This window comes from Homalodisca vitripennis, chromosome 6, assembly GCF_021130785.1.
Source record: "Homalodisca vitripennis isolate AUS2020 chromosome 6, UT_GWSS_2.1, whole genome shotgun sequence".
In the NCBI taxonomy this organism is placed as follows: Eukaryota; Metazoa; Arthropoda; class Insecta; order Hemiptera; family Cicadellidae; genus Homalodisca; species Homalodisca vitripennis.
The window spans coordinates 116,928,330-116,945,484 of NC_060212.1; the positions used below are offsets into that span (position 1 = coordinate 116,928,330).

A 17,155-nucleotide genomic window follows, 5' to 3' on the forward strand; every position below is an offset into this window, starting at 1 on the left:
TGTATTTAAAAATCCACATTTTAAATGACTTCTGGTTTTCTCAGATCAGGGGGACATCTCTTAGAGGAAGCCTTGAAAATCTTAAGCATAGGTCAAATTGTACATCAAGTTAAAGGACTTTGGTAATAGCACACAACACGAAAACTGAACGTCAGAAGGTTCATCCTAGCCAAAATGGCGGCAGTTAAAAGGTTTTAAAAATTGCTTCCAGTCTGTAAAAAATTAATTTAATTATTTAAATCTATTACACATATGATCCGCAATACTTTTTTACAGTGCACGTTTTGACTTTTGAATTCATCATACAAAATGGTTTTAATCCTAATGAAAGTATTGGTAAAGATTCATCTAGATTTCCAATCTACCAATGCAGAGAAGACAAGACTGCATCGAATAGTAATAAACCTGATGAACAAGTATGTTTTAGTAATCAGCTGTTGCAAAACAAAAAATTACTCTGAAAGAATGACATGAAATTAACATTAAAACTTTGGCAGCCCTTTGAACAGAGCCCTCTAAGCCAATTGTATTAGCGATTTACAAAATTAGCGGCCCCAGATGATGAGTTTAACAACTCCATGACGAGACCCATGCAAACTTTTTCGAACCCCACCAAAAATAAAAATGGTAATTTACTAACAAATATTATCGTATAGTTCTAAAATTTAATTCTCTAAAACACTACACTTTTAACTATCATGAAAAAAGTTGAGTCTCAATCCAATCCTATGTTTCCGAGTTATGAATTTTCCAAGTTGCAGATTAAAAGTGCCAACAACATGTACCATGAAAGTATGAGTAGTACAGTACTGTATACAAACTGGAAGTTATTGTTTGTAAATAATTTGCTTCAAATGTATAAACACAGAAATAAACAAAGCAAGATTTTAATGTAACACCTGTTATTGTAGTTCTAATGGTTAGTTTGTGTGTAAAAGTAAGATTAGGAAGCGCGTTTGTAACTGTGTATTAAGCTGTGTTAAACATGTAACCTATACTTAATTGACTACCCAGCAGCAAAGTCTTGATAGTATATCCTCCATCATTTCTTAAATGATAACATTGTAAGACAAGCAACTGCCAATTCTTTCCCAGGGGGGAGGGGAGGTTCAATTTTGTCTGGTTTATACCTTCCAGTAGAACCCATAGTGGGCACTGCAAAAACCGATGTGTCACTTAAATCTGGGCAACTTATGGATGTCCAGGAGCGGCACATCACTAATCGCAAATGTAGAGATTCTGGGGCGCAAGGGTAATTCAATAGGTCTAGTCTTCTACTGCAGGAGATGACTGTTGGAATTGGTGGGTTTGTTCCCTGAGAATCAAAGGTTGTTGCCAGCCTAGACATACGGGTGTGCTTTAACTGGACACCCTGCCTGCTTTAACTGGAGAGGCTGGTTCAGAGCTGGCTTCTTTTCCTCAGGGAACATGGCTTGAGATTAGTGCCCCAGTTTCCTCACGAATATCGACAGTAGGCGTGCCCTACTCCAAACCTTATCCATCCAAAATAAACTGTCACTCCAGAAGCAGGGCAAAGTTCCGTATATGAGTAGGCGCAATTTCTAAGCTTCTTGTCCTAAGAGAATAAAAATCTGACAACAAGTGAAAGACTCGACTTTTCCTCTTTCATTTGCATTTCTTATGTTCCTCAAAGTATCAGCTGTATATGAACGTCATTTTGTTATTTTTATTTCTATCCTCGTTAAAGCCTTAGAATTTAATTTTATTCAATTTAGATCCCTCAAACTAATAGTTATTTTATTGGTCAGGGTAATTCATCTGTGATTAGTACACTAGTAATATTATAATCGTGAAAACATGTTCCAACTCAATTTTTAATTAGGTACTTGTGCTCTGAATTTGCCTACGTTTTCATATTCAGATCTCATCAAAACGTTGGTAAAATAAGTTGATACATACGCTGCCAAACCTCTCAGCCGCATGATGTTGCCCAACATCCTGTAGCCGATTACGGTAGAGTTCGTCAAGTAGCTCGGTGATTTAGTGAATGTAATTCGTTATCATATTGTTTGTTAACCCAAGAAGTCTTAAAGACATACGTTCAAAGTACGCTCTCTTATGTATATTATTTGTACAATTTAACATCACAATTTTTCGTTCGAACGCTTTATACCACATTGTGTCTAACCTCCAACGCTCTGAAGTAGAACCGATACAAATTCAACGTATCCTTCTACTTGCGTGCTTTCATTTCTCTTGCGTCAAACTTGGCCCTCGGGTGTCCTGACTTGTCATCTTGAATTTATCAGCAGCAGGTTGTCATAAGGGTTCAAGTGGATACGTTACTATTTTTGCATCTTTACGCCATGCCAAGGCTCGGAATCAAACTCTTTCACGATCCACCATCTTGGATTTTTCAGCAGTGAGCATGCGCACGTAAATATTGTATCATGATTACCAAGATTGTACGGTAATAAGAACAACAGTGTACAATCTCCACATATATCTTAAAACATTACTACTTCTGCATAATTTTACTGCTTAGGCTCTGCTTAGGCCTCAGAGCTGGCCCTTTTGCCCTTACGTCACCATATCACCGTTGTACTGGACCAGGCGGCAAAGACTTAGAGCTTGAGCATACAGATACTTAAAAATATCCGAGCAAAAAGAAAGCTGGAAATAGCTTTGGGGGAGGGGTTCCCAAGTTTCTCTCCAGTGGTACAACAGACAATAATTAAATAAAACAAAAAATATATTATTTACAAAACCAGATGATTTTGTATTATTAAAAAACACAAACACACACATTAAATTAAATACAACTTTTTCTTCAATAATATTTTTGAAGAAACGAACAATGATTTTGTAGGTCTATATATAAAAATAAATTTTGGTTGCTACAAGAAAATCAGGTTTTGTGGCACAGCCTATTTGTTAATATCAAGAAATAAAATATTATCAGCTAATTGTTGAAATTTATTATAAACTTTTGTGGACATTAATTTATTGTCACATTTCTAGTTTCTTTTCGAGGTGTTTTTTATTGTTTTCGATACAAAATATGTAAAAATAAAACGTAGTGATATGTTTTCGAAATAGAATTATTAAAACGTAGCTATATTTTCAGCACAGCAATACTTTATTTTAGTATTGCTGTGCTAAAATAAAATACTTTATTTTAGTATTTTAAATATATATATTTTCAGTAGTCTATATTTAACAATGTTGAAAGATTTGCAGCCTATTTTTCGAAAATAATCACTCATAATGTATTCAAATACACATTTAACTGGCTCAAGAAAACAGTAGCAGTTTTAGTGTTATTGTAAATTTAATATAAAAGTATCGTTAGTGTAAGCATATAAGTTAGAAACGTTTATTATTCTTGTAACAATTTTATTCAGGTTGATTTTTTGTGCAAATTAATGTTAAACTTTTACAAGCCATTAATTTTGACGTCAAGAAAAAAATTACTTTTTCAATAGCAAAATCAAATCAAATAACAAGTATTGCGTATGTTAAAAATGTCAACACAACGGACTTAATGTTTGCTTGAGGGTCTCGGATTACTTAAAACACTAGAATGTACAAAATACAAACAGACTGATATACATAAATCTAAGAAATTAAAATATTCATCTGCAGGAATTATGTCTACTTTTTGAACATTTTCCAACATTTTGCGGCCTCTACAAAGTTTGCTGAGTTCCTTAAAAATTAATTTCGATTTGTATACCCTACTTTATACGAAATAAGCGGTTTCTAAACTGTATAGAGTTGCCAGTATATCCAAGTTTTGTGAAGAATCTTCTCGTCCAATCAAGATTTTTAACGTCTTACGCGATCTTCTAGGTTCACATTTTTATTTGTATTCCATTCAGCAGGATCCGATAAACATCCCCCAAAAAATGTGAAATGAATTTCTCTAGCGGTATTGTTCAAGGTTCAGAAATATCGCACATCGTAGACTGATGTTAAAAATAATGGCACAAAGCTTTATACTGACACCGAGATAGCATTACTTTAAGATTAAAATTATTGTACTAATGCATGAAACAAAATATCAAAATTTACAATTTTAGTTCAATTATATTATTTTAATTAAAACCCATTAATATCACCATAAACTAAAACATAAGGTCCAATAAACTTAAATATAAAGTTCCGTAAGTAGCTTGGAGATTCGTGATTCTCGAATTTTGTTGATTTAGAATGTGTTGGTCCGGACCATGTATTTGGAGATAAAAATATTCTTATATCCATAAATGCAGTTAGTAGTTCTTGTAGTTGTTTTTGGATGTTTATATCCATAATTTTATGGCCTCCCCATTTAGGGACATGAGTGTGGAGGAACCAGTACTCTGTAAACTTCAGAAGAGGGCAATTCGAGTTGTTTTTGGATTGGAAGGAAGGCAAGGCAGTCAAGCAGAGGTACTTTCCAAAGGAATAATATATTGACATTTCCTTCCTTGTACATATTTAGCTGTCTGTTTGTTCAAAAAACCATCACATTTTCCCCAATAAAACCTCTTACTATGCCACAAGAAATCCTTTTACCCTGCAGGTCCCAGCTCATAAATCTTATTTTTTGATCGTCAATGCTTATTTTCATGCATTACATTGTTCAATAAGCTGCCACAGTATGTGCAAGGAATAGTAAATATTGAACAATTCAAAATCAAAATATTATACTGTAAATGACTTTTTAGAAGACAATCTCTAAGGTAAGTTCAACATTAAGTCAATTATTATCATGTTGGTTGTATAGTTCTGCTTTAGGCCTTACTGTATTAGTTGACCCTTGACATACATGTAAATAAACATGCTTTCCTTGTTCTTGTGATGGAATAACCTACCGGATCATATCAGAGGTATTCGTAGTCGGGAGCGGTTTCGGGGGATGCTTAAGGACCATCTGTTTCGGGCCTCGTCGGGTTGACGATATTGTGGCATAGGGTATGGGACGATGGCTTTGTATAAATGATAATGGGTGAATGTCTGTTAATTTCCATCCAATTTTTATTTGATTTATTTTAAATTTCACGAAGAACCTTCTTTTTATTTTATTATTTTATATAAATATAGATTACCAATTTAGAATGTAAAACAGTAATGTAGACTATACTGTGGCTCTGTTTTACACTGAAAGTATCGCTTATAAATTTATGGTTAGGTATGAAAGGACTTAGTAGTCCTAACCTCACCAATTGAATACGTTTTTCTTTGTGTTCAATAAAACATTTTTCATTTTAAGTACTTATGTTTACGGCAATAAAGTTATTTTCTCGAATTGCAGTTTATTCTCGTTGAAACAGATCAGCAGTAATACTAGTTGTATAACTTTTAGAAAGAGAATAATTAGTTGAACTCCACTTTGGTGAGGGTTGGTGTGATACAGCGATAGTCCAACTGCACAGGACAGTCGTAACATTAGGCCGGGTGCTTTACGTGTAAATTACCTGAGTTTGGGTTTCTTGTGACGCAGCATGTCTGAGAGCAGCAGAGGGGTGTAGGCGCGGGGGCGGGATTGGGATTTGGTGTGCCGCCTCCAACTGAGCATCGCGAGACTGCTGGCCGCCGCCCCCGCGCCGTTATATACCGCCCCCGTCCACCTGACACCTCCTGACACCGACTTTACCGGATATTTTCGCCTACAGCGCTGTGAAAATAGAAAAAAACAACCACGCCAAATTACCCTCACTCCATTTCACTTCTCAGAAAAGTTACAAGCTGTTTCTTTTCCAGGAAAGTTTGTAATTTTCGCCCTCGCCTCGTTTTCGAATTATTTTACAACTCCGCGACTAGGAATGTCGAGAGTGTTAATGCTTGCCTTACTTATCCCCATCGACCTTTCAAGGCCACTGCGGTGAATCGAGGGTGTGGAGGAAACTAATATTTCGAAGTGGGAATGATCCCAACACATACAGTATTACTTATACCAAGTTTCTATACAATCACTGCGTAAAAGAACCTTCATCAAACAGTATTTACTAAACATAACTAACTAAAACTTAAGGAGATAAAATTTTTCACTGGAGGGTAATGAAAGATGTAGAATTTGGAGTTAGGTTTCATAAAGGTCTATTAATGTCTACTGCTTTGTATTCTTGATGGAAGTCACCAGGTTTTAATATAAAAGACATTTTTTATCCTTCCACAATTTAAATTTATTTCAAAAGCGATTTCGCCGGTTAAGGCATCGTCAGTTATTGTTTACAGAAAAACATATGTATAAAATAGAATAAAATTGAAAACTAATTAATGTAGAGAAATGTGGTTTGCTATTCATAATTTTGGAATGGGTACCTTCTTTTACTAATGATAGAAAAATGTCACTGAAATTTACGGAAGGTTGGGAAATACAATTATCTTTCAAAACCGTCACACATGCACTTTCAATTTTATTTCTTTTAGTCCAGGAAGATTCTTAAAAAACTACACTTGATGATTCAAAATTTATATGGTGATTTTCCTTTATAGCACGTTTAACTAATTTAGATTTTTCAATGTTTTCTTTTTTATAATTGTAAATATGTTCTTTTAGCCTGTTTCCGCTGGTCTTGATGTTTGGCCGATTTAAGTCTTTTTGCACCCACAGTCAATTTTATATATTACATTCTTGGGTTTCTCTTGTTTGTTTTTGGTTTTAATATAAATCGTGGAAGAATAAAAAATGTCTTTTATATTTAAAAAACTATTGACGCCTACTCGACTTTTATACACCAAGTAAAAGTAAAAAAAATTGTAATGTATTGAGAGAATGTTTGTAGCAGTCTTTAAGCATTTAATTTATAAGAATACTACATATTTCAGACAGTACTCGAAATTCAGACTGAACAACTGGGATACGAGTATACGAATGTCCTTTTAAATTACGTACTAATCATTCTTTTGATAAGTTATGGTCACTGGAAAATATTTTAATCTCCTGGCCCATTTTAGACCAATTGTAATACACTTAAAGAACAGTACTTGAGGCCCTGAAATCGGAGAGTGAAATTGATTTATAAGTACAAATGAAATAAATACATTTTCTCTACAGCGTTCCATGATATTTGATAGAATAGCGCTAGTGATTTTAGTAACGAGAGAGGAATAATGCAGTCTAAGTCCATAGCCCTTCAGTGAAAGCATTTATAATGTAATATGATGGAACCGTATGATAAATTAAAAATGGAAATATGCATGCATCAAGTAGATATTGTTCCATTGTATACTGTTGAGAGAATTAAAGTTTAGTTTGTCGTCTTGGTACGATCAAGAAAACATAGTTCAGTTAAATCAGTGAATATAGTTCAGTGCGATAAAAATTCTTTTTGAACAGTCACGATGTGCTACTAATATTTATGATTATTTTAATTCGCGTAAAAAACAAAGTACGTCTGCATGTGTACTGTACAGAAGTCCCAACTCGCTGACTTTACTTGCACCCTCGGTATTAGTTCTTCAAAGGTATTAATATTAAAAACGTAGCCAGAAAAACATTTGGAGGGGGGAGGGGGTCGAGACAACTGATATTAGTGGACAGAGAGTAAGGCCCCATTTTGTTCCTTAAATAGTTCTTGGCCAGTTTCTTTATTGAGTTCGATCTTTCAGCAGTGCATGTCAGTAATACTGAATTATTTAAATAATAATAATCGCGAAAATTTGGGAGGGCCCGGACCCATTAGACCCCATCGCTGACTACGTCCTTGATGAATATCTGTAAACCTAATAGAGTATACTCTTTACTTTTCAGCCTCTGTTCGCTATTTAATCACATTTTTTGGTTCAATAGTAGTTATATAAATGTTTATATACCTAATCAGTGTGGTATATCTATTCTGCGCAAAACGGACCCACTGCTTCCTTGATAGTTTTTCACCATAAACATTTGTGTGTGGTGCTTTGTGATTTTATTTGTAATGGTTACAGGCTAGTTTATTTCCTGAAATTTTAGCCTCAGAGCGAATAATTCGTTGAGTTTTATTAATGCCCGGTCCCTTCGTTTTTACTCCTTCTGCTACTACACTGCTATCTATACTAAAACTCACACAATACTACTGTCATAACTATTTTTTAGAAAACAGACCGATGGTTTTTTTTTCGGAGTAATATTTCGAAATAGAAATATGTCTATGTATTATTCTGATATCTAAGTAATATACATTTCAAATTTCTTCTAAATCTACCCAATTTCTTTGATAGTGTAATGTAATAGAACACCCAAACATATAAACATCCAAACACCATTCTTCACGAAAATTTAGCATTTATAATATTAATAGGATATTTACACGTTAAATTTGGAATAAGTGAATAGGACTGAAAGTGTATATAAAAGTGTAAGTACGAGTACATACAACTGAGTAGTCTGGGTCAAACTCGGATTCCATTATTCAGAATTGGTGGGGAAACTTTTTAATATCAACTAAAATAAAGGTTTTGATAGTTCGATTGTAATAGATATAGAAGTTGAATCAACCCTCCCTACCATTACTATGTGTATATAACATTTGTTGGTTTTTTTTCTGAAGCTAGGGTAATTGGCAATGAACATCACAATAAGCTGATACGCTTAGCAGCTGAATCTGACAATGACGTCATACAATCAATGGTTGGTGCCATATCGTGACAATTGAGTTGAGCAGTCAGTCATTTAGGTAAAGGGCTCAAATCTTGATTGAGTAATAAATTGATGTTTGGGCGATTTGTATATGGATATAATACAAGCAAAATGGCTATCCGCTCAATTATTGTAATATTAGCAGATTCTAAAGTATTAAAATTTGGTGAGAAGTATGGTGGTTTGAGATCAATAACAAAATACAGAAAACGTATTGACATGTTTGTACAAATAAACTTATTTCTTCTGAAATTGTAAATCAGGCCAGGTGTACCTAAATGTTTGTTTCGAGGCCCACTCTATTTCAGATTCAGATTATTTATTGAAAATATTCTTCAAGAATAGAACAATTCAAAATAATGTAAAAGTGTCAGTATTTGTAAAACTTAAGACATTTTAGTCAAAGTACATACAATATTTAGTAGCGTGCTTGACCACTTGCATAAGTAAGGAACTCGCTGAGGCTGTAGATGGATTTGTCTATGAGCCAGTGTTGTAGAGATGTTTCAGCTTCTTGGAGTTTTGTATTTTTAGCTCTCTATGAAGTGCATTGAAGAGTCTTGCACCAGCATATCCAGGCGTATTCTCAAACAGATTTGTTCTATGAGTTGGTAGGTAGAAGCCATTATTTTGTCAGGTGTTTCATCCGTGGGTGTCCTTATTTTGGAAGAAATTTCAGACGTCTCAAAATTTCTTAAAATAATTTTGAGACATGAGGAATCTCTTCTAGGATGTATAAAGAAGCCTCTACTGCCATGCTGTTAAAATTCTTGAAAGCCTCTCGACAGCTGTCGCGTTGCTTCAAAATTGGCCATAATTCTAACAGCTTTTTTGATCATAATCTGTTGGGGGTTGTCATTATGATGAGCCTCCCCACAGAGCTATCCCATATCTCACTCACGACTCAAATAGAACAGCATAGTAAGCTGTTTTAGTTGCCTCGTCAGTACAAATGGTCTTCTTATTTAAAAACATTTTACAGAACCTTTTATTTTATGTTACAGAACCTTTTGTTTTTTTTGTATTACTGAACGATAGCAAATGTTCGGAAAATCCTGTTTTCTTCAAAGTCCTTCCATCGTCAAAAACAAACTTGAAACAAAGTAGAAAGTAACTTAAATTCTGACTCGACAAGAAACTATACTGGAAACCCTAATCGAATTCTTGGTTATCACGAGCTCATCTAACGTACCCTTCACACACATAAACAAAACTGAACATAATTGTATACAGAACACAATATTAAATGATAGTTACTTATACAATACGATAATGCAACTCCGATAGTTATTCGCTCGCCTCGTTTGGAATGATAAGATATAAACAAATTTAAAATTGCAGAGTAAAATTCTTGTTGTTGTTGTTATGAATTAGTTGTTTTAATCGTTGTTACAAAGTGTGTGCGGAGATGTTACAATTAAACCCGGTTTCATAAGTTATTACTTCTAACTTAACTCTTTCTGGTCAAATAATTTTTTTAATCTCATTTAAGCCTCAGCGTTAGCTATGCCGGCTTCGAAGTGCACTGGTCTTTTATTAAAGTACAAAGTACATGAATGGACCTCCCCGGGATTTGAACCCGTGATCTCTCGGTTAGAGAGCCGAGACTATAACCATTAGTCTACGGAGCAGGACTGTAAGATGGTTACAGTATATACTGAATATTGTAGGACACAATTATTTACAATTTTTTAAGATAAACAATTTTAGTCAGTCGAAGTTATACGCATTCAAGCAAATCCGTTTCTAGTTCTAGGGTGACACAATCAGGGTGAACTCAGTAAGCTTTTCTGTGTTTTTAGAGGTAAAATCTGATTACTATAATTATTTTAGTTCCGTTTAATTAGAATTAAATTTATACAAAATCCTAGTAATTAATATACAACAGCTGGTGTTTTGAAGTTACATACTTTCAGGTAGTCATAAGCGAATTAGTGTGGTAACCAAATACCCCAAAGTAGAAGGGCCACTTCTTACCACGGTCATCATATTATATGAGTTAATCCAAATTGATAATTGATTTGATTTGTCTTTTTAAACATCAAAACAAAGTTAAATATTAAACAAATCAGTATTATACCCAGGATACTCTGTTGTGTTGCATTATAGACCTTCCTAAGTTCTTATACGCGGAGGACTTTAGTCTAGATTTTGATTATATTTTATTTCGCTGTAACTGTACATAAAACAATTAGAACATTTGTTTTCAAATTCGTGAACACTTAAAATCCACAATTTTTCAATTTTGATAAGAAAAGTGCCACACATTCCCTCTTGTTACATAAATGTAACTGTTACTTCAATCCCCCTACGGTATACAGTGTGTTCCAAATGTTATGCACACTGAAGTAATCTTGGAAATTATAAGAGATACAGCAAAGTTTAAATGAAGAAAGGTATTCGTAATAACAAGACCAACAAAGTAATGTGGTCAAGTTAATTATTGGTTGCGTCGTTCACTCGCTGCGCTAAAAAACTGTTTGTCAAAATAATTAAACTGTCACAGCTCTTTTACTAGTAGTTATATTGAAACGTATTTAACATGAAATGTGCATGAAATTTGTTTTAGTATTATAAATATTATAATGGAAAAGTGTTCAAGACAAGCAAGCAGGAGATGTAGGGTTCGAGTAAATTTTTTAAAGTGACAACATATTTTTTACTTACTGAAAAGAATGTACAATGTTTACTGATTTCAAAAATAGTATATATTATATTATACTTTCCTCGCAATTTTCATAAAATAACTCAAAAAATCCTATTTTTGTATGGTTGTGTAAAGGAAATTTTTATTCTACTATTCAGATAGTTTGTAAACCTGACGGATATTTCACTGCACACCGTGTTGGAATTAATTGTTTATTAAAACAGAAACTGTCAGACAAGGTTTGTCTAAAAATTACTCTTACTGACATTTTTGTTATTTTTGATTAGCCATATAGCGTGTTTCAAATTTTGTACCAAAATTATAATAAAAATAAAAATAATTTAAACAAAATAATTAAACTAACTAATTATGAATGATTTATTCCCACATGAAAAAATATCCATTCGTGCCAGGTCTTGTGACTTTCCAAGAAATTACTTGAAAAAATGGGACGTCGCTTAAAAAAATTACTCGAACCGTACACCTCATGTTTGCTTGTCTTGAACATTTTTTCATTGTAATATTTAAAACTAGAAGAAATTTCATGAAGATTTCATGTAAAAAACCTTCAATATAGCTACTAATTCTTTGAAGTTTGTTTTTGACGGTGGATGGATTGTTAACGAAATAGGATTTTCCGGACATTTCCGTACATCTGAAGAAGAGATCAGATTGCAGATCTCGAGACATAGTGTTACTGATTTTTTTTGTATCACTGAACCGTGGCAAATATCCGGGAAAATCATGTTTCCTAGCTACTAATAAGAGAAATGTGACAAAAAATTTGACCAAAAACAGTTTTTTGAGCGCAGCGAGTGAAGGACGCAACCAATAACCAACTTGACCTCATTAATTTGTTGGTCTTGTTATTACGCACAACTTTGTCTATTTAATCCTTGCTGTATCTCTTATAGTTTCCAAGATTCCTTTAGTGTGCATATAATTTGGAACACACTGTATACCACTTGACCCATCGGGAACATGGAGTCTGATCCTGCACTTTCGTCGCCATCCACCAAATAATTCATGGTGGACTTCTCGCGATCCAAAATCCAATGTCGTACCCAGTTTAACTGGGAATTGTAAGTCCCACAAGGAATGGTAAGGCTGTTGGAATCTCGTAGAGAGCCCGTACCATACCGTGTCCAAGCTGACGCAGGTAAACATGAGAGCAGTAGAAGAAATAGGTCACGATGATGGGTGCGTTGCCATAACTGAGTTGTGATGGTCTGGTGCACGCGATCAGAACTCGTGCTGCCGCTGCCTGGCACTCGCCATCTCTCCTCCACTCAATCAATATCTTGTTGCCACTTAACCAGCGAGTTCTCTTACATTCCGAGTTCTTGATAAATGTGACGCGATCATTCTCTATCCTGACACTGAACGGACTAGAGGATCTCAGAATGTTAAGGTTTAAGGGATTCAAAATCGGTTATATTGGAAACATTGAGTGTATAATATAGAAAGGTGGCGATTCACCAAAATTGAAATTATTTTTATTCAGGTACTGATTTTGACTTGATCTACAGCCTCCTATATACGGAGCCTTCAACTAATGGAAAATTCTCAAATTTAAGATGTTAGGTTAGGAACACTAAAATAGATGCCTGATTAATTTGTTTTCTGGGTTTCATCACTTAGGCTATTAAAATCATAATCTTTTATTACCCATTTAAATATTTCATTCAAAAATACATAGGCAAGTCTTAAGTTTCAACACAACGTTAAATTCTTAGATAACCTTAAAAGTCTAAGATTGTCCAAATTCATGAACTCCTGACAAAAGTCAAAAGCTTTTTTTAACCAAAGTTCCTCAATGTTTTAACACTAGCGTTGTTAAGCTGCCTTATCTCTAGAGGAACTTTATTAACGCATTTACCAGACATAATAAGTGAGGCATGTCAAGAAAATGCTTAAATCAAGTTTCATATGTATGGATGTCACCTCTTTGTTGTGCCCTGTCTCCGTTTTTTTTTCCGTAAAAAATCAAACATTGGAGAATATACAATGAAAACAAGTTAGTAGTAGTACAAGATCTTTAAATACATTTATACAGTGTACAATCCTGTATCTACGTTATGAAGAAAAATACCAAATGTGCCAGGAAGAAAAAACTTAAAATTAATTTTTCTAAAGAAATTAGTAATACAATACAGAGTGTTCCGTAGAAAAAAGACTGAAATATTAAAAAAATGGTTTTAAAAAGTTTGAAATATATATTTATTAACAATGTAAGGTTTCCCATTTAAAATTTGCTATCACATTCACAGCTTCCAAGATCGCAATGGTGTAGCTCATTAAAAAAGACATCATGCATAGTTACAATGCCATACTATCCGTGTTTTGTTATTTTCATAAGAGAACGTTGTTTTATAAATTGTTCATGGCCTGTCCACTTAAAAAAACATATATACACAAAATGGGTGCAACAGTCGTGGGATCATTACGGCATGAAGCCAACTATTTGAATTTTCAAAACAAAAATTCAGCAACCTGATTGAATATTTTTATCTTACATTAATATAAAAATCACTGGACAGGAAGTTTCTATGTTTTGTTATTTGTAAACTGGACATAATTCAAACGGTCTTTTACAGTCTCTCAAGGACGTAGCCAGAAAAACATTTGGCGGGGGGGGTCCAGACAACTGATATTTTCCCGTAGCGGACAAGTAAGGCACCATTTTGTTCCTAAAACGGTTCTTGACCCGTTTATTTGTTGAGAACGATCTTTCAGCAGTACATGTCAGTAATACTGAATTATTTAAATAATAGTAATAATCTTTTACTAAAAAAGTAATTGAAAATTGGTGGGGGTCCGGACCCCTTGGGTCCCCTCGCTATCTACGTGCCTGAGCGCGTGCGCTATGTCAATAGTCATATGTCATAAGTACCCTGAATAGTGTGCAGAGGGAGGGTCTAAACATCCCAGAGAGAGCATAGGAATGTGGCTTAAACAGTACATTTTCCATAAGTAAACCATGGCGTACCCTGGTCCAACCTCTATGTTATAAGGTCGAATCTTGTACGATTATCTGATTTATTTGATGACTTTTATTTCCTTTGAATCTAAAGTAATTCCTCCAATTTATACCTCACAGCCAAGATAATCAAGTTTTGTTTGTAGAATTATCTTTCCGTTGAGAGTCATTCCCGCATCCTAAAAAGTTTCGAGAAGATTGCGAAGATGGTAGTTTTGTTCTATTTTCTCCTATCTATTACAACAGCATCATATGGGTTGTAAAATTGTTAGCTCCTTCTAGAGTTCTTTACGTCTGTTTCTGAAATCCACCTGAGGCAGAGGTGAAATCTTCTAGAGTAGTATTAAAGTTTGTGTGATCTCAAGAATCTTCTGTAAGGCTTAGATGCCAGAACCCATCATTTTCTTCTCGTTTACAGACATATTCAGCTCCACTGAGTTCTTATTCAGCCTGTTATTCTTTGGATTGTCTGACATTTCCGCTTACTCTTGCTTTCGATGGAATTGGAGTAGCTCTATTAGTAGTGAAATTGCATTAGGGAAGGTGATTCCTTTTATTTAAATGTTGTTCTCTTCTTTAAAATTCCAAAATCCTTTGAATAAAAATTCTTGGAAACAAATTTGATTGAGTGCATTTTAATAGGCAAATTAAAATGCACTCAATCAAATTTTAATGTTGGTATAGTACGCTATTCCACTTGTAATGAAGAAAAATGATGGTTTCTTTAACTTCCATAAGAAATTAATTATTAACAAAATATTTTAACATCCATGATAATCTACAACATAAAATCCAATTAATTGGCCTTGAACTGTTTACAAGTAAAACGTAAATATATAAATCAGGTGATGCTTGAAATCACACATGGACTTGTTTTTACTACCGATACTGAGTGTACAATAACTCTTCACTAGTAATACACAATCTTCTAAAATTTTTGATGCAAACCAATTCTATGCTTTTGACTGACTGAGTTTTGTAATAAGAGTCATATATTGTAGTCAACATGGTCAGTTTACCGCAAATTGATCAAATGGATTCTCAGAACATAGTGAAACGCTCGGTGATGAGCACGACAGAGTCTGTCACCAGCGTCAGTTCCAGGATTAGTGCCGAAATCTGTCGTGATTGCGTGCAAGACTTGAGTTTGTCCGGGAGTAGGACAAGTCCAGAAGTAAGTTTAATCACTATTGTATTAAATATTCTTTTAGTTCCAGTTGATTACATCAATTTTCCTTTTCATATTGACTGAATTAGGAGGAAAAAGAAAAACTCATAAATAATAACGAAATGATAACAACATAAGAAACATTTTTAATAGAAAATACGAGATATGCGTAACTATTTATGTTCTCTTGGGTAGCAATGATTAATCGCTTTCAAGAAGTTATTGAAAACACCCTCTCTAGGAAAACCGTAGGCCTACTTCTTCGTCAGTACAAATACTCACATAGATGGTCTGCACGCAGGTCGGCTGATATGCCACTTTGTAAACTTCGTTTCACGGTCCTCCACGAGGTTTAAACTGTTGTTGTCTATAAAAGACATACGTTAATTAATTATACGGATAAATTGTTGATACAAATAAGTTAGTGTTCAAAAATCTATTTATATTTAGCGTAACTATTTATATTTTCTCCTTGGTATCTGAGCTTGAATTTGGATAGTGTCTCGGGGGTGGTTTTCTTTTTCGGCAGAAGTGCTCTGACGTCGGTGAAGTTGGACGATCTGGCTGGAGGTCGGGAAGTATCGATCGGAAATGCCTCTGGCCATCATTGTAGGCTTCGGTGGCCCTACAGTTCTGGCGAAAAAGAAATACGTTCCTAGATATAGTACCTATCCGTACTAATGACTGGAACTTACGTACCATACGCCGATACCTGCTAGCATCGTTAGTTTTTATAATTAGCAAGTGTTTGTTTGAGGGTGATTTAATCAAACCTATCGATTCTTAAATAAATTCGCGTTTTTACTGGACATACACGCGTTGTAAATAAATTTTACATATTCTATGTTTTGGGACATTGCATTCAATATTCAAGTTAAAAAAAGAATCTTAAAAAATACAGAAAATGTTTGTTTAGTTATCTAATGAAAACACTACTTTAGATTAAAAAATAAGATAGTTTCTTCTAATTTGTTATTAAGATCTGTACCTTTTATAATTAAATTCTTGTGAGTATAATTAGCCGTTGCTTGCTTTAGTTCTCTATATTTTCAAATGTTTAATTGCCAGTGCTTTCCTCCCGTTTTTTTGCTGTAAATATTTTATAGCGACATGAATTTTGTGTTCGCATTGCAATTATTTACATTAAACAATTCGTTGTTGTTATTTACTATAATTCGTGTGTTTCCAGATTCTGAAAGAGTATAGAAAGAGAACTAAGCATTTACATATGCTGAAGAGCTTTTTCCAAGAACAGAACGTTCGCATTCCTCAATGGAGGTTGAGTGTGGAGGAGAAACTTGAACCGTTCTTAAGCGATGACAGTTACGGGAGGTCTACGAGTGTCGCCGCACCGGGACTACCGTTACTACGAAAATCCAGAGTGACACCACCAAAAAAGAGTTTCGGTCAGTAACACATTTATTTTAATTTACTTGTAGTAGACAACAATTTTTAATTTACAACTTTTAACAGCTTTGCGTATCAGCAAAACTACACTGAGCGGCATAAAATCTGCTCTGTTATACGAGTATCTAGTCGATTTAACTCTCCAGTTAGTTGAATCGTTTTCCGCTTTCTGGCAGCACTGCACGGGCACTGTTACATAGTAACGGACGCAAGAAGTTATACTTACCGGTATGTACGTAAAAACAAAAATCTCAGCTGTCATGATAAAGGGAATGTTAACAAAGAATTTAATACATAATATAACTTTTATTTAAAATAAAAAATGTATAAAAAATTATGGTTGCCTGTAAAGTCGGTTTTACGGGCGAAGATTTTACGTGACAACGT

The 17,155-nt window shown here is 34.2% G+C and overlaps 1 protein-coding gene across 1 annotated transcript in view; it reads left to right on the forward strand.

The window, feature by feature from the left end:
• Positions 1–15,199: 15,199 nt before the first annotated feature.
• LOC124365533 overlaps positions 15,200–17,155 on the forward strand; it is a 50,013-nt gene continuing 48,057 nt past the window's right edge. Inside the window, exons 1-2 of the mRNA XM_046821520.1 lie at positions 15,200–15,286; positions 16,551–16,767. Of these exons, the coding sequence (XP_046677476.1) occupies positions 15,200–15,286; positions 16,551–16,767 (304 nt within the window). The remainder of the gene's footprint in view (positions 15,287–16,550; positions 16,768–17,155) is intronic.